The sequence below is a fragment of the Quercus lobata genome, chromosome 8, assembly GCF_001633185.2.
Source record: "Quercus lobata isolate SW786 chromosome 8, ValleyOak3.0 Primary Assembly, whole genome shotgun sequence".
Lineage (NCBI taxonomy): Eukaryota > Viridiplantae > Streptophyta > Magnoliopsida > Fagales > Fagaceae > Quercus > Quercus lobata.
Genome location: NC_044911.1, coordinates 6,641,896 through 6,660,413, shown reverse-complemented (window position 1 = coordinate 6,660,413; position 18,518 = coordinate 6,641,896). Strand labels below are relative to the sequence as shown.

The 18,518-nt window shown below is 34.4% G+C and overlaps 2 protein-coding genes across 2 annotated transcripts; one reads left to right on the top strand and one right to left on the bottom strand.

Moving 5' to 3' along the window:
* The first annotated feature begins 6,424 nt into the window (after positions 1-6,424).
* Positions 6,425-7,029, top strand: LOC115955249 (mini zinc finger protein 3-like). The gene has a single exon (XM_031073323.1). It carries the CDS (start codon positions 6,612-6,614, stop codon positions 6,897-6,899), a length of 288 nt encoding a protein of 95 aa, XP_030929183.1. The 5' UTR covers positions 6,425-6,611; the 3' UTR covers positions 6,900-7,029.
* Positions 7,030-16,136: 9,107 nt separating this feature from the next.
* LOC115956229 (receptor-like protein Cf-9 homolog) lies at positions 16,137-18,502 on the bottom strand. Its single transcript, XM_031074666.1, has 3 exons — positions 17,683-18,502; positions 17,028-17,596; positions 16,137-16,358 (listed from the first exon to the last, which is right to left on the bottom strand). The coding sequence occupies exons 1-3, from the start codon at positions 18,500-18,502 to the stop codon at positions 16,137-16,139; spliced, it is 1,611 nt and encodes a 536-aa protein (XP_030930526.1).
* Positions 18,503-18,518: the final 16 nt, after the last annotated feature.

The window sequence follows — 18,518 nt, the reverse complement described above, 5'->3', positions numbered from 1 at the left end:
TCTCATAGTGCTTATTACAAGTGGCTGTCTTGGATATTGCATGATAGTGCTAATGCTTTTAGATTGTTTTCATCCTCTGCAATTTTGGGCTTTTCTATGTTTTGTATGTAATTATATTCTTAAAATCTTAGTTAATCTACTTGGGTGATGAGGGGGGAAATGAAAAGAATGGCAAATGCCAAATGCCAAATTTTTGGCAGTTGGAAAACAGATGCCAAAATCATTGTTCCATTGGTGTTTCGAATCTCAAATTTTGTTCCAACACGCAACAGTGTGGTTCTACAAATATAACCGCATTGTGGCGTGTTGGGAAAAATAATTTTATTTTTTTATTCACCTAGGTGGACCCTCTATTTGTTTATATATTGATTTATATGCCCTCACACTCTCTCTCTCTTCCCTCTGCGTCATGTCTGTACTCTCTACTCTCTTCCCTCTCGAATCTCCTCTCTTTGATCACCTTGCTCTCCCTTGCGTCAAAAAGTTGAAAAGGGTCCTATAGGTTGCCTGGGCGGGGCTGGCTAACAGGGGCCAAGGTTGTGGAAGGGAGGGGCCCAACTATTAATAACATAAAATATACCTACGAAAACGAAAAGAATTTTGGGCCGGGGGAGGGTCCGATCCCCCTACTAGGTCCATCCCTGACATAAAATGATGTACTTTAACAACAAAAGACAACTAAATATCCTGAGAAAATTCAGACCTCCCAAACAAAATAAAAATCATTCCATCAGCATACTAACATAGTGACATGAAGTTGCAAAATATTTCTCTTTGTACGGGAAATAAGCGTAAATTATGGTTCAGCTTCAACCTGGTAGCGAATGTCAGTTTTTGATGCCCACTCTGGATGAAATTTTCACACGGCTTGTTTACTGTTTGCACCTGAAATTAAGAAATAATTCATATTAAAGAACATGAAAAGTTTTATGTCCAAAAGTTGTAATTGTGGCATATATAATGAGACTTATATAACTGTAACTTGTTTTGCCCATGTTAGAAACTTATATGCATATGCCACTATGAATCGTGTCAAAGCATTTTCTCCATACTCTGCCAAAAAAACACTGCTGCAACAATTTTTAAATGTCCTCGCTAAACCAAAAGGTGATATTAACAAACCAAAAATTAATGATTTTCAATGTATGGCTGGCCAATTAGAGTTGTTATAAATTTCAGCAGCATCAACATCTGCTGAGATATACTAAGTGAGCATTACTCCATGATTCTGTGCTACAGAGAGGCCTCTAAATTTATAAAATCAGTTATTCAGACGCTTCCTTGCATATTTCAGAATTTCAATGATTAAGTCCTGCCACGATTATTATTATTTATATATTTGGACTCAAGAGAATCAGAAAAGGTCAAACAATGAACGTCTTTAATTTTAGATACATCACTACCACAGATCAACTCCATCTACGTAGGTATTACCCAAATTACATGTCCAAAAGCTATCAAAATTCAACGAAGAATTACAAATAAAATAAAATATGGGCAGAAGCACACCTTTAGTATATCATAACAGCACCAGAAATGTGCTGAAAAAAAATCTTCGCAGATGTCTACACTGAAGCAGCAAGCCGGAACTGATTATTAACCATAGCACCTATAGTTATGATGCAAATGAGTTTAGAAAATTGAAAATGATAAAAGACAGTAGGAGAAGAAAACCAAAAAATAAAATAAAAATAAAACTAATCTTTGTATTGGTAAGTCACATATGTTGATAAAAACGGATAAATCAGAACATACTTGTGAATATCTTTTTGTTTTTGTCATACACAAATTTTTTTCTTCCCAATTGTGGTAGTTACAAAATTTATTGCAATTTTTCATTTCATAACTTCATTGAGGTCAGGATATTTTCATAAATGCATGAAATGTTTATAAATAGGAGAAAACATTAATGATACCATTCAAATATGACTATATATAGCATTTATGCAAGATACCATTCAAATATGAAAGGTAAAAAAAAATGTGATCAACTGAAACACAAAATATGCATAGAGAAGTTTCATTCACCACAACTGAATCTGAGGACAGTAGTATTCCATCAGCAAGTGCTAAAACTCCATATTTGTACTCACTAATTCTCCAAAAGTAAAATCATCTAAAGTACTCTAAGAACTTCAAGAATTGGGCATGAAAGACAAAGCCATGAATTAATGAATCATCTAAACAATGCACGTAATAGTACTGAAGTGAAGGTTGCATATCCTAATGAAGGCAGCAACCAAGACACGAAGTTAGGAAGATTAGTGTGGATAATTCTGAACAAACTGAAGTGTGGCAGACATTGCCATTAAATTTAATTATTATCATTCTTGTCTGATAATACACTGCCTTGGTTGCCAATAGCAAGCAAGCAAAAGCAACAAAATTAATATTACAAAACGTAAAACAACATTTATGTACCTCTAACTTAAACTAAATCTAACAAAAATATGCCAAACAGGGAAAAAAAAAATCTAACAAAAAACAATGATGACAAAACAAAACCCCAGAAATTGTAAAAATAAATGGGGAATTAGGTACCTCTAACCTTGAGGCAGTCTTTTTTTATTATTAAACGCCCACTGTCTGCCAAAGAAATATGGTATACTGAGACTGGAGAAAAAGACAAAACAGAAAGGAAATCAGATATCAGAAATCAATTAGGAAGACGGAATCTGAAAAACTGTGATGGGTATAGAAGTAAAAAGGTGTAAAGTAGCTCTTTGCTGTTTTCTGTTTGTTTTTGTGTTTCGTTTCTTTTTTCTGTTTGTTTCTTCCTCTGTAATCTTTGCTCTGCCTTGTGTTTTCATGACGTCGTTCTTGAGTATACTTCTTTATTATTTATAAAAAAAAAAAAAAAAAAGGTGTAAACATTGTAAGGAAAAAAAAGGAAGAAAGTACTTTCACATTTGTTGTTGCAGGGAAGGAACGACACACAAGCAAAGGAGAGACTTGGATTGCTTCCAAGGAGTTGCCTTCCCACCTACAAATCCAGAAAAAGAAAAATCCTTCAATTTTTTTTATTACACAGAATTGGCATTGAAATCAATCGATGACAAATGAAATCTACAACTGAATCCAAGAGAGAGTTAAAAAAAAACCAAAGTGTATACTTGATAAACACTGAGTGAAACGATTAGAAACGTTTAGCTAGGAATGCTCATTTAAGAAGCATAAAGAAATTGAAGAGACCAAAAATACTCTCTGCTTTCGACGCTGATAAAACAAAATTACCGATAAGAATTTTAACTCCAAAATACAAAACCAAATGAACAATACAAATACCCCAACAAAGACAGAGAGAGAAACATTTCAAAGCTACTAAGCAATTACACCTTCACATAGTTTCATTCCATCTGCCTAGTCCAAACAGGCAAAATATATTTTAATTAAAAACAAATATAAATGCAGTAACCCTATTAGACCAAATATACACACCAGGAAAAACAGAACCAAAACGAATTAAAGCAAATGGTGTCATTTGAGGTCAAACCAAGACAAATAATTCAATAATTCATTGGACCACCTCTATACTATATCTACAGACATGATTTTCAAATAGAAATCATCCATTCAATTCATGATTTCAGTTCAAAAAACATGTTTACGAATCTTTAGCCATAAATAAATATGGTGGCTTTTGTTCAGGGATAGGGATGGGTGCAACAAATATACAAGTCCTGCTATGTTAACTTCATTTTTTTTTTTTTTGGTTGAACTTCTTTCAAGTGAGAGGAGTTAGAATTGCTTTAGTTAAGAGGGATTAAAAAATGAAGATCAAATAGTAAAGAAAGTACCAATCTTAAAAGAGAAAGTATGAGAAACATACTTTCATTAAACTTGTTCAATCAATACAATGGAACTTTTAAGTAGTTAAATTTCCACACTTAAAAAAAGATAAATTAGTAGTTACGTGGACCATTATCTGCATGCAAGCCATGATAAGGGTGTTCATAAATGATTTATGAAAATTGCATCTTGCTTTGGAGAAAGACGCAAAAGTTTTTTAATATGATGGGAAAAGTCAAAGGCGAGAAATTTGACTTTAAATTAAGGGAAAAGAAGTTCATTATCCCATATATTATTAGGTGGGAGCACGGTCCAAGTGCAGTAGGTGATCCGCTTATAAAATGAATCAATGTGTCATGCACATAATTTTTTCTCACATTGAATAATTCTTTCATTTATCAAATTCTGAGAGTGAGACACAGTTCAAGTGAAGCAGAATGCAGCAAACATGCCAAAAGGCCGAAAACTCCCTTTATGAAGGAACTATGTCAATTCCTCTACCCCAAAAAAACAAAGAAATGAATTACTTAAATAGTAATTGGAAACTTTTGCAGAACAATTATACACACGACAAGCATGTATACTACTGAAATGAGAATGGGAAGACGACTTTGCAGCCAAATCAACAGCAGAGACAAAATTGAACCGTGTGGACATTAGCACCACTTTATTATTAGAAATCAGGAAAAGAATCAATGGATTAAATTTATGTGCAGGTATTGTACCAAACACCTCTTACAGTCTCACCTGGGGAACACAAACCACAGCAGCCAAACGCATCCAAGTCTTAAGTAATTTCAAACACAAATTCAAACCCTACTTAGTTCCAAGCTTGAATTTCTAAGATTGGTCAAGATTCAAGTTTCCTTAAAGCAATTTCACATATATATATACACACATTATATTAAATTAAAATAATGTGTCTATCTTATATTAAAAAAAAGAACACCAAATATATTTTCTTTCCAAAAACAAAATACCAAACATCTCAATATTGGTGTCAGCATCACAAAAAATGGATTATGCCTAGACTATAAAATTAGGATTAGGCAATACTTTTGTTTAATTCATCGATTAAGAAACTAACATAGAGAAATTGTAGTTCATTGTTTTAGACCAGTTTTTGGAACTGGAATGATGTGTTTGATTGAGTTAAAAAAAACAAAAAAAGTTGCCGGCAAATAAACTGACAAAAAACGCACTGACCTGACCATGCATGTAGTTTGAAGGGTCAATTTGGGATATTTTATTTGTATTGACTTATTTTGTTTAAAAATTAATAATTAAGTTAAAGTAAAATATAATTGTACTTATATAAGTAATACTTTAAATAAAATTATAAATAACGCAATGTTTAAGTTTAGATAAACACACAGTGAATGGTGATTAGGCTAAATACATCTTGACATCAATGGTGGGGAAAAATGTTATATATAACCACGAACCATTACACAAAAAAAAATCTCACAAGAGTCCTCTCTCGTACCATGTGTTAATTCCATGCATGTAAGTTTCACAAAAAAAATGTCGTATGAGACACCTTTTCCTGTTTTATATTTATTTTTTATTATTTTTTTTTAATTTACGAGTGTTAGGCAGCAGGATTGGGTTGGACTTACACTCACTGAACCCAAGTCCATTGAAACCAAATGGGTAGGGTTTTTAAACTGTGACGGGTCGGGTGAAACCCAACCTGTCCCTTTCATTTTCTATGATTCAATCAGCCACCTCCCCTGCCATTCTGGAACTCTCTCTCTCTCTCTCTCTCTCTCTCTCTCTTCAAAAGCATTATGGTCCTTTAGCTCTCATGCCCACCGTAGGTATTGCCAACCATTGCCAGGAACACCACTAGTAGCCTCTCTATTTCTTTCTCTACCCTCCCCTCTATTCTCAACCTTCACAATTCTCCCTCACCCTTCTTCTTATCTCAATTGGGTCACCATTGGTTTTGCGTTGTCTTTAATAGTTTGGCTGATGACAGGTAAAAGCAACAAGGGAGCTCATTACTGTAAAATCGTTAAGAATGGTCCAGCTCCAGCTTAATTGCTCGGGGTGCTTTGGCTTATCTGTGGGTGGGTTTGATGGGATGGGGGATTTTTGGGTGGATTTTGTGATGTCCTTTGTGTGTTTCATTCAGAGTCTTGTTTTGACAACTTCTGTGGTTGATGGTTTCGCTGTTTTGTTGTTGGGTATGTGTAATAGTGATTGACCGTGCGGTATTTTTGATCGCTAGGTAGTGTTTTGGTGAGTTGGTTATGCATGAATAAAAGCTAAAAAGTTCTTAGCATTTGGTCATGGACTTCATACAATTCTTCTCTGAAATATTTATCAATTTTCTGTACAAAGTTTCTTTGGTAATTAGACAAAATTAGACAAGAGTTGGTGTAACAGTTGCTAGGGCGACAAAGACCTGTCTTTTAAGTATCAGTTTGGACCCACAGAAACCTGCCTTTTTTTGAGAGAATAATGGAAGCACTAGTGTTGGTGACGTGGTACACCTTATTGTTCAACAAAATAAAATTTTCAGGTCAATACATGCCATCTTCGTGAAACCCATAGGTCTTGAAAAGAAAAAAACTGTTAAAAATAGCCTGAGCATGACCTCATTCCAAGTTCTACTGGTATACCACTCAGCCATATAAATATACCATCTAGGGTTAGGGTTAGGTACCCAAAAAAAGGCTAACATTTTCTCCTACTTATCATCTAGTTTGGATGAATAAAGTGGAAACCCAAAAAAAAAAAATTCAGGCACCCATTTCCACTATTTATAAAGATCAAATAATTGGTTTTCCTAAATTGATCAGCTAGGGTTTTGGAGGATGAAGAAACGGCAAGTAGTAATGAAGAAAGATTGCACAGGAGGGAAAAACTCTACCACATCATCTTCAATGGTAAGAACTGTGAGGTATGTTGAGTGCCAAAAGAATCATGCGGCAAATATTGGTAGCTATGCTGTGGATGGGTGCAGAGAGTTCATGGCAAGTGGAGATGAAGGGACAAATGGTGCGCTTCTGTGTGCTGCTTGTGGTTGCCACCGGAATTTCCATAGAAGAGAAGTGGAAACTGAGGTAGTTTGTGAGTATTCACCACCTACTTTCAATGATTAGATAACTATATATGGAGATATAATAGCCCTTATGTATGTGTGAATAGCTAGAAGGTAGTTTGTGTGATTTTATCATTTTACCGATTGCTATCATAATAGAACAAATTGTTGTTGCAAATCCTCATCAACAGATCATATGACTCTTTTGTCAGAGGAAATTTCTCTTTTTAAGTATTGTATTATATATGATTTGATGGGTAAGATATCAATTGAGAAATCAAACTACAAGTACTTCATTCTTCAGGGGAATATAGTTTCTTTTCATTTTTATTTCTTTTATCATCTTAGCCCAACTCCTACTCTAAGAAAAGTGAAAAGGAAAAAGAAGGATAAGAATGTAGCCAAATTTTGATTGTTATATTAGAAGGAAGATGAAAACTTTGAGATTTGTTTGTATTGGTACAAAAGTATACATGTGAAGAATAAAAGCAAAGAGATGGAGATATCCATTTTTGGCTATATTAAATTTGTTAAAGTTAGCTATTCCACCCAAAATATAGTCTCTATCCTTATAGATGTACAATTTCCAAATTAAATATGGTTCTTTATTCTTTAGCGTCTGATGCATGAATTGTCAATTTTTTTCCCTCTTTTATATTATTATTTTTTTGTTTTTAAGTTGTCTAATAATGAGTACCATTGGTTTTTTATATGCAACTAAGGAAGATGAAACACGAATAGACAGGAAAGGAGGAACTTCAACCAATATTTAGATCCTTATGTCAGCCAATAATTCATTTCACCAAAACAAAGCCCTTTATAGCAAATGGAATTTTCTTCATCTTATCAAAGCAAATAATTTGGAGTAGTAGCTTACATATCAGGCATGGGACCCTAAGTTAATAAGATAGTTCAATATCCTTCTTTACTCCATTTAATTTTCCTTCATGATATTATCTCAATTTCAGTTCTAAGAGATATGCAGTGATGAAAACTAGGATACTCAGTTATGTCTAGCAACCTTGAATGAAACACTCGATCGGTGAGTTTTAATTGTTTCTAGAAGCCAAAAAATTGTGAGAATTCCTCTTTCTTGATTGAAGATGGTTTCTCTTTGCAACAATCATTTGGTATTTGGAATATAATATCCAGGAAGGCCCACATGCCCAGTCATGCTATGGCCACATTTTTATTTTATATATAGTATTACTGAATAAGGCAACTATATTTGCGCAAGCAGCAAATTTTTTTAATGTTGTAGAAGTGACCCGTGTTTTTTTATTTTTTTTATTTTATTTTTTATTTTTTGGTTTTGTTTTAGTGGTGAGTGGAACTTATCAGAAAGATAAAGAATAAGATAGAAGATTTCATATAGAATATTGTACCACTATTAAATTAGTTCAAAGTGAAGTTGTGCCTAATGTATATTCCTTCAGAACAATATAGGATATTTTCATTTTGAGATCCATATATCCACAAAGATAAACTTTCACAAATAAAGCAAAAGAAAGTGGTAAGACAGTCAGTCATTGAAGAGACTGGTTTTCTCCTATGGAATTCATAATCTTACAGTACTACCCAACTAGAGAAGAAAGTGGTTTGGACAAGGAACAGTAATCTATTGCATCAAAGAATTAACTCGCTCATCAATGTCGGGGATAGAATCATTACATGCAATAATGTTGAGTAGATATATTGGTTGACCTAGCCAATATGAACTATGAAGTTTTCCAAATCACATCTTTTAATTTCTTAATTCTATCCAAACTATAAGAAACATCATCATCATCATCTTCTTCTTCTTCTTCTTCTTGGTTTTTTCCTTTTCCATTTTGTTTTTCCTGGGCTATGGGTACTTGGGTAGTTGATTTAAGTCAACCAACCAAATTAATCACAATTTATTTACTCATTGTTGTACTATGTAAATATATTGTTGACCCACCTCTTCATCCTATTGACAAAGAGTAAGAAATGCTCGGTATGTAATTAAAGCTGCACATGTTATTTTTTATTATCAAGTCAAATTACTAATTAACTTTTACTGTAAATAAAAATGAAATTTTACATCGTTTATTCAAAAAACAAAGAAATTTATTACTTAAAAACTAATTCGAACTCAGTTCACACTACTAATATGTCAATTTATTATGGGGATTAATTAAAAATCTATGTTAATAGTTAATTTTGAAATAAATTAAATAAAACATAAGTCACTAATATTATCAAAATTGAACTATAATAGTATTGTAGCAATAAAAGACAAACAATTCTCTTTAATAATGTGACAGAAGTACACTGTTTATGACCGAGTCTTTGTCACAAAAATAAATTATGCCAGATGACTCAAATATATTTGAAAATAAATAATGAACATTATTTTTAAATTTCTTAAACCTTTTGATATACATTTTATTGAAAATACGATCTAAACAACTTCAAACTGTTATGGTTGAGTTTTACCTAGAATAAAGTATATTCTAACAAATTTTATATAATTTATAATATTGGTCATAAGAAAGATTTATATTGAGTCACACGAAATAATAAATAAATTGTGTATATATGTTTTAGCCATATATACTCAATTATGATAGATTGATGATATGGTCCCAAATCTGTAATTATGATCAGGTCTTTAAAGATAATGAAATTAGAGTAGGCCATGGGTATATCTCTTCCAATCAAAAAAGAATATAGAATAAATACAAAATGACAAAAAGAGAGGAAGGTGGGTGCAACTTTAATTGCACAAAGTCTGGCTATGTACAAGGCTACACAAGCAAATTGCATGTCAAATTTCCTTTCAGATACCCCATTTGAATATCTTTGTAATTAATTTCGAAAAACAATCTAGCAACAACAACTGGACAGAATAGAATTATACAAAAATACTCACATGGCCAACCAAAAAAAAAAACAGTTCCTTCATGACATGTCTGCACCAAGATTGGAAGCAAAAGAGTGGGGAAGCAACAGTTGGAGCTGAGGGTCCCACACCAATACAAAAAAGAAATGGGTCCCATATTTGACAAGAACAATTCCCTAAAACTAAAAGCCGTACATGAGTTTTGGATTGTTTCGTGCTCATTTTCATACATCTACGGAAATATATAGACTATATAGAGGAAATTTATGTAAAAGGGGCCCATGATGGTTTTAGATGGAAATGGGTGTTGTGTAAAAGGCAAGCAAAAATTACACCTTGGTGGAATTTGTATGTGCATTAGAGGAACGACATTTCTTTGATAAGGGAATTCAAGACAGACACTCATATTTAAGAGGCTTTTGCTCTGTTTCTTTTAATTTAGTGAGCACAGTGACATAGAACTAACAAAAAATCTAAGTAATACTATTCAGTCACTGGAACAAAACCAGCTGAGGAAAGTGGAAAAACCTAAGACAAAACTGACTGCAAGACAAAACTGATTAAATAGCATGGTTTAATGAACTTTGTGATAATTGACATTCAATTTATGACAAACTTGTAATTTCTAGCTGGGGTATCTTGATTTTCTTTTGAGAAGCATTATGTCAACAACATTTTCACAACAAATTATAGATGGTTGGTTATTATTGGTTATAATTTTAATCTATCACTAAAATTACTCTTTTGTCCTCACCAATAACAACCTGTAACAACCTACCATTTAAAATTTGTTGTGAAGATATTCTGGACATAGCATTTCTCTTTCTTTTTAGTTGAGTTTGGTTGGTTTTCAAAACTTTTCAATTTGACAAAGTTAGATTGGATTAAAATTAAATTTTTTTTTTTTTTTTGAGAATCGGATTAAAAATAACTAAAATTATCCTAATTTTAAACCAAGTTAATTATTAGTCCAATTATGTGCTCACTTACAATTGGTTAACTCAAACACCATACCATACAAAGTAAAACATTATAAAGACGAGATATGGTGATCCATGTAAAATCGATCAATGGAATAATTTGTCTCACAAAAAAATCACTGGGAGGGTTTAACCTATCAACCCTAAGGTAACAAAATTCAGTAGAATAGAATAGAAGTTTTATTATAGACTTAACTTTAAATTTACAACTACCTCATCATGTAATACTTACTAACATGACCCCATGCAGCAATTCACAAAACCTTCTATTCTAGACATTGTTGGTTGAATGTAAACTAGATTGCGAAAACTCACTTCAATCATTCAAAACTTGAATTGGATTCGTTGTTGATGCATTAAGAGAATATTGGAAGATTTTCAATGCTTGTGTACAAAACACGAAACACTAGATCAAACAGTTGAAAGAGACGGAACAAGAAATTAAATCTACAGGGAATCTTAATGAGTCGAGTTGTAATTGAGATTCCTGAAACTATGGGTCTTTTGTGCTTGAATCTTGGCCTATCTAGAACTTTAACTAGGCTTCAAACACACTCAAGACTAGGAATGGTAACCGAAAAAAAAAAAAAAAAAAAAAAAAAAAAAATGAAAATAAGAAAACACAAGCACAACAGAAAACCAAAGTAATTTTAGCAAAGAATATATTATTTATCTGATTTTCAACTACGAACACATCTACAGAAGTTCACAGTATAGAAATCCTAATTATTTTTGCAATGATAGATAAAACAAAAACCAAAAAAAGAGAGGAACAATAAAGGATTAAAAAAAAAAAATACCCAAGTCAGTGAGTCACAATGAGTCAGTGACAGAGGGGAAGTTTGATATATATACCCAAGTCAGTGAGTCATAATGAGTCAGTGACAGAGGGGAAGTTTGATATATATATATATATAGAGAGAGAGAGAGAGAGAGAGAGAGAGAGCAGTACGATGAAAGTTGTAAGCTATGTTTAGGGGGGAGTTATTGTTTATCGTTGGCCTTTATAGTAGAATTAGTCGGGGGCTTGAGAGGCCGCAGTTTACCCTGTGGTGGATGTCAAGGGTTCGAGTCTGCTTATCTCCAATTCGTAAACTTAGCCGATACAAAACTATATGATAGCACCAGATTTTTCCAATTCGGCAGTTTGATCTATGATTTCTCATTCATGGACGTTGATATAAATATATATATATATATATATATATTTGATACAGGTCGAGTATGGGGCGGGTAAGACTACTACCTGCAACCACCCTGAACCCGTTATGGGTGAGATTTTTAAAACCCTTCCGACCCCATTTGTTTTACAGATCAGGTAAAACTTGCCCCATTAGGGTCAGGTCAGGTTGTGTACTTATGAGTCGGGCTATTTTTGCCATCCCTGCTCAAGACACACCAAGATTTCTAATTTTGGTTACACAAGGTCACAATTTTCCAACCTAGTTCTATGGATTCAATAACATAAAAGAATCATAACCACAAAACTAAATCTTAAGGGATGTCAATGGGTTGAGCTGGAATCGAGTTGGAGTCAAGAGCACGTAGACCTTGGCATATCTTGAACTTGAACTTGGCTTTAAACCCGCTTAAGACACACTAAGATCTCTAATTTTGGTTACAAAAAGTCACATTTTGCAAACCTAAACCTATGGACTCAACAACTTGAGAGAAATAGATCCAAGAAACTAAATCTACATGAATCTCAATCGATTGAGATTTAGGCTCAATGGTTCGAGATTAGTGAATCTCAATGGGGTGAGTTGGAGTCGAGATTCTAGAAACTTTTCGTCTTTTGCACTTGAAACTTGGCCTTTTCTTGGATGTGGACTTGGCTTCAAACACACTCAAGGTACCCTAAGATTCCTAATTTTGGTTACACAAGATCGCGGTTTGCAAACCTAGTCCTGTGGACTCAACAACCTTAGATCAAACCCAATCCAAACTGATCTATCCATAGTCCAAATGAAAAGATTTTCTATCTTTTATTTAAAAGAATAAAACCAGTGAAAGATTTTCTATCTTTTATCCATAGTCTTATCTCCCTCTGTCCTCATTTTCTAGATGATACTTGTCCAAAATTTTAATCATGTCATCTTGAGTGGCATATTAGTTTTTAATATTTTAATTAAATTGATTAGTTTTATTCAATTTTACAATTAATTCCTCTTTTTCATGTTTTGCCCATTTAACTCGTCTTGAGTCTTTCTTTGAAATTTTTAAAACTAAAAACATTGGCTACAAAGATGTCCACACATACTTCTAAAAGAAACAAAATTAATGTCTTCTTAAATTAAAATTTCATGGTTAGGCACATCAAAACACTTGATTTTATCTAAGTATTAAAAACTTAAGACACAGGGGTCAAGCATCATACTTAAAACAGTCTTGCCTTTCATTTCAAAAGCACGTTTCAGAAAATGAAACAAACGCATTAACAATGTGTAATGAATCAGATTACAAATCTCACACTAGAGAGAGAGAGAGTACATACCCTTTTTACCACCGAAAGCCTTGTCAACCAGCCTTGTCGGCGATGGGCTCGGCGGCGTTGGGTATGGGTCGCCGATGGATATGAGAATTCCGCAGGCTGAGTTGGGTTCGGCCTTGTCAGCGTTGGGATCGTCGGCGCTGGGCTGGTCTCTCGGCGTCGGTGTCGGTGGAGTTTTTTCTGCAAGGATAAAAACACAGACACAGTGTCAAATGGGTTTCTCTGAAGAAAGAAAAAAAATTAAAAAAAAAATTGTGATAAAGTCAGGGTTTTCTCTTCATCCTTACCTTCACTGGCGAGTCAACTCAACTGACGGACAAAGCGCAAGCAAGAGGTTCAGATCGGATGGAGGGTGAGGGTTGAGGTCGGAGATGGAGGGTGAGGGCTTGAGAGATGGAGGCTTCAGATCGGACGGAGGGTGAGGGTTGAGGTCGGAGATGGAGGATGAGGGCTTGAGATCGGACGGAGGTGAGGGGTGAGATCGGATGGATCGCAGATCTGGGATGGGTTGAGGGTAGTTGATGCGTTGGAGAGTACAGAATAGTAATATTTATACTTCCCCTAAAGCCGCATTTTTAACATGCGGCTATAGGGGAAATCTGAAGCCCCGTTTCAAAAACGTGGCCCTATCCCTTTCTAGAGCCGCGTTTTTAATTGTTAACACGCGGCTTCAGACCAACCTTGAAGCCTCGTCCTAAAAACGCGGCTTCAGGGACTCTAGTGCCGCATTTAAAAAATGCTGCTGCAGTAAAAGAAAACAAAAAAAATAAATAAATAAGAGTTTGTGAAAAAAGGAAACGCGGAAGTCCTGAGGCCGCGTTTTTATCTCCAAAAAACGCGGCCTCATAACCGGGCTATGGCCCCGCGTACAAAACGGGGCTTTAGACCCAACTTGGGCCACGTTTTTGAAAACGGGGCTTTAGCCTCAACTTGGGCCGCGTTTTTTATGGCCGCGGCCTCAAAAACGCGGCCCAAGGCCCCCGTTTCTTGTAGTGTGTATCTGTCAAAACTCAAAACATCAAAGTTGTAGATATTTGTCTTGGCATTCCATAGCATCTTGAATCATCTCAATTGGAGCTTGGATGAGAGAGTTATGCCCAGATTATGAAGAGATGTCAAAGCTGTCCAGAATTGCCCAATTAGCTACGTTTTGCACTTAACGCCTCCATTTGCATCCTAAATCAAAATATAAGAATAATGAGTATATTTAGGCACCAAATAAATATAAAAGACTAAACATTAAGGGAGAAAAATATGACAATTTGCATTCTCATAATGGGTTCACTACTATAATTTAAGAGCTGAAAGACTTTGTATGGTAGTTAGTGGGGCTACCTCATAGTCATAGGGGGAAACTTCCACCTTTCTAATTGTATCGCATCGAGACACAAGTTTTGACTTTTTATTTTTATTTTTTTTGGGACAATTTTTTATATACTTGGAAGTCGAACCCTAATGTAGGTGGAATTGTATTCTACTAGGATACACATAGTCATTGGGATTAAAATTAGTTGAAAATATATATAATTAGTCATTGTCCCATGCAATGCATGGGAAGTTATTGAATATTTGATTTTAAGAAAATCATTAATTCTGTTTATGTTTCATTTTTTTTTTTTTTAAGGTAGTTTAAGAGATTATATCAAATCCTCATTTCATTATAATTTAGCTAGAATACATTACATAATTTAAGGAAATGCTTACAAATGAGAGATGACATTAATAATATACTAAAGCAAGACTTAGGTCTTGTTCTTTAGGTTACCCTTTTAAGATTTTGCCATTTGGATTTTTTCTTATGAGATAGAAATGTATTTTTTAGTTAAATAACCACATTACTGAATTTTTAGAGGAGAATCTAAGAAATAACACCTAAAGTATTGTACCTAAACTTTGTCTTAATATACTATATGTAAACAAGTGACAGTACTCCTTTAAAATAAATCAAATAAAATATTGGACTACATCGACTGTATCTGAGATATTTTGGGTGTTTTGGTCACTATAGATGTTTCAAGTGGTACAATTGAAAATGTAAAAAAAAAAAATAAATAAAAAAAAATAATGTTATTTAACCCAATATATTGGGTTAATGTATTTATAAAACCTTTTTTTTTTTTTTTTTTTTTTTTTTTGGTGATAGCCTTTTTTAGTTACTAGATTAGGTACACACATTTGGGGAATAGTGTGAATAGTCAAATTTCTAAACATTCTGATTAACCAAAAAGTAAGAAAAAAAAATTCGCTTAATCATATTCAGCTATCAACATTGTTCACTGGATGTGTAAATGTCCATTTCATGGTTTTATTTGACTGATTTGACATGTCATTTAAAATGTGACACTTTGATACATTTTTAGATTTGTAATTTAGAGTTGTTTTATGGACACAATAAATTATTACAACATTTTCACAATAACTAAAGTGTCAATCCTTTGTATCCATAGATTAAATAAAATAATAAAATATTAAAGCAGGAGCTTCCTGCAAAGTTCTACACACGGAATGCCCTCAAATATACATAGATTTGAGGCTTATTTTACAAAGAAGCAAATAGCAGTAGCACAATAATACATAAAAACAAGATTCACTCCCGGACAGCCTCCGTTCCTAATGGTCTTCCGCACGTTAAGGCTCACAATTTTCTTTGACTTCATAATCCACAGCTCCCTGTCCAACAGCTTGCTGGTAAGTGGTGACAGAAAATTTAAGGAATATACAGTACAAATTGCATATATTAATGTTGCATCTTCTAACAAAAAGTTTATATAAAACATTAGCATAATATTATTTTAAAGAATTTTTTGTCACACTCACCTTGGAGCACCCTTTAAATGCAGTAATTTCTGCTTCGTCTAGATCTTTGGTTGCTAGGCATTTTCAACTTTCTTGGCCAGTTCTCTTCAAGTAAACCTAGAAGGCATTAAGATTTTCCAATTTTAAACATGAAATACCCCATAGCTATTCCAGAACCAGTCCACATCCATACCCTAATAACACAGCCTCCCAACCAAATCCACTCATAAACATTGGAGCGTTGTCCTCTTGGAATATTGGTGGTGGTGGCCGCTCATTGATGCCACAATTTTTTGACAATGGAAATCCACACAATCCCAAGTTTCCACTATATGCGTTGTTTTGAAATGTTCCAAATTGTTTTCCTTGTGGTATGGGTCCCATAAGCTGGTTTGCAAAAGATTTAACACGGCCAAAAATGTTAAACTTGTCAATTTCATTGGAATCTCCCCATTAAGCTTATTTGAAGAGAGGTCTAAGGATTCAAGTACAGACAAATAGCCCAAAGATGATGAAATATGGCCAGTTAGTCTGTTATGGGAAAGGTTAAGGCCTCGAAGAAAGTTAAGCATTCCAATCACTTCAGAATTCTTTCCATGGAACTTGTTACTTGATAGATCTATGGCAGTGAAGATGGTTCAAATTCTCTCTAGCACAAAGCTTTGCCCCTTCATTGCTACAATAACTGAGTCTTGGTAATAGCCTTGTTCCATGTATTTCACTTCGCCTTCACTTTCTTTGGTTGTTTTTATAGCCTTCAGTCCCTTAAAAAATTTGTAGGTAAACTTCCAGAAAACTCATTATGAGAAAGGTCGATGATTCGCAACAAGGAGAAAGATGACTTGGTCTTGAAATTGTCTAGGTGACCATTAAATTTGTTGGACCTCAAGATAAGAACTTGTAACACCGGAAGATCTTCCAACCAATAGGGGAAGGAATCATTTATCTTGTTATTTCCTATGTCTAGAACTTCCAAATATTTACAGTTGACCAAAGATTTTGGTAATAGCCCTTCTAACTGATTACCATTGAAGACAAGAGTCCTCAACGTATTACCCTCTGCAAATGTTTCAGGCCAGGCATGGTGCCATAGAAGTTATTCCTTCTCAAATCCATGACTACAAGAGAATTACTGAAGCTTCCCAAACATGAAGGAATTGTACCACTCAAATTGTTGTAAGAGATGTCTAAGATTTCAATGGAAGTTACATTGCAAATCGAAGATGGGATTTCCCCATGTAGTAGATTGGCACGGAAGTTCAAATATAGAAGTGTTTTGAGCTTTTTGAACATATTAAAGCCCACAGTGCCATTCAAGTCATTTGATGAAATATCAAGAAATGAAAGGTTGACAAGATTATCTAATGAGAGAAACTCCAGTGAATCGCTAAATTGAAATTCAGCAAATTGACCAGTGAGCTGGTTGTAAGACAAGTGAATTGCGGTGAGTTTTGTGACGTTGGCAAAACAATTGGGAATCCTGCCTCCAATGTTGTTATATCTGAGGCCAAGAAAAGTGAGATTCTTTAGGTTTGAAAGTGATGATGGGATTTGGCCCGGAAAGTTGTTAGTACCAAAGAAAATCTCAGTAACTCTCGTGAGATTCCCAAGCCATATTGGTAATGCTCCGGTAAAATTGCAATTTTATGAGTTCAAAATATTTCTAATTGTGGACTACACGTTAATAACCAAAAATGCTTATGGATCTTACCATGAATATTATTGGATCGTAGGTCGAAGTAGGAGAGTACAAAGAGATTTGAAATTGATAATGGCATCTCACCACCAAAATTGTTAATTGATAAATCCAAATCAATGAGTTGTGTAAGGTTGCCAATCTCGCATTCACTCATAAACAAATGTTGTATGAATTTCATTTTGCCAATTGATTTTGGTAACTCTCCTGAGTAAATTGTGCGAGAGACATCCAAAAACCTTAGTGTTGTGCTCCAATTTACCATTGGAAAAGACCATGTGAGTTCAGGATAATCTGTTAGAATAAGCTTACGCAGGTTTGGTAGTCGGAAAATGTGATCAGGTAGCTTCCCGCGCAATAAACAATTGGATGTCAAAGCAGAAGATAGATTCATGAAAGAACCAAGAGAAATAGTGGACATCTCAACATTCTCAAGATGAAGTTCTCTTAGCTTGGTCAGATTTTGGACAAGCCTCTTCACAACAGATGCTTCGAGTTTGAGATAGCTATTGTAGTCAGAGAGATCTAGTGAGGCGAGTTGGGAGAGTTGAGATATTTCAAGTGGGACTTTGCCAGAAAACATGGAGTGAGAAAGGTCAAGGTGTTTCAATCTTGCAAACTGGCCAAACCTAGATGAAATGGAGGAATAGTTAAAATTGTTTGAAGCGAGGTTGAGCCATTGCAGGTGAGGGAGAAGAAAGAGGCTACTGTTGAAAGGAATGGTGCCACAAAGCCAGCTACAACTGAGGTCAAGGCCTATCACATCTCTTTTCATCCTATCACATGTAACACCATCCCATGAGCAGCAATCAGTTCCCTCCTTCCAGGACTCCATCTTTGGATAAGAATGA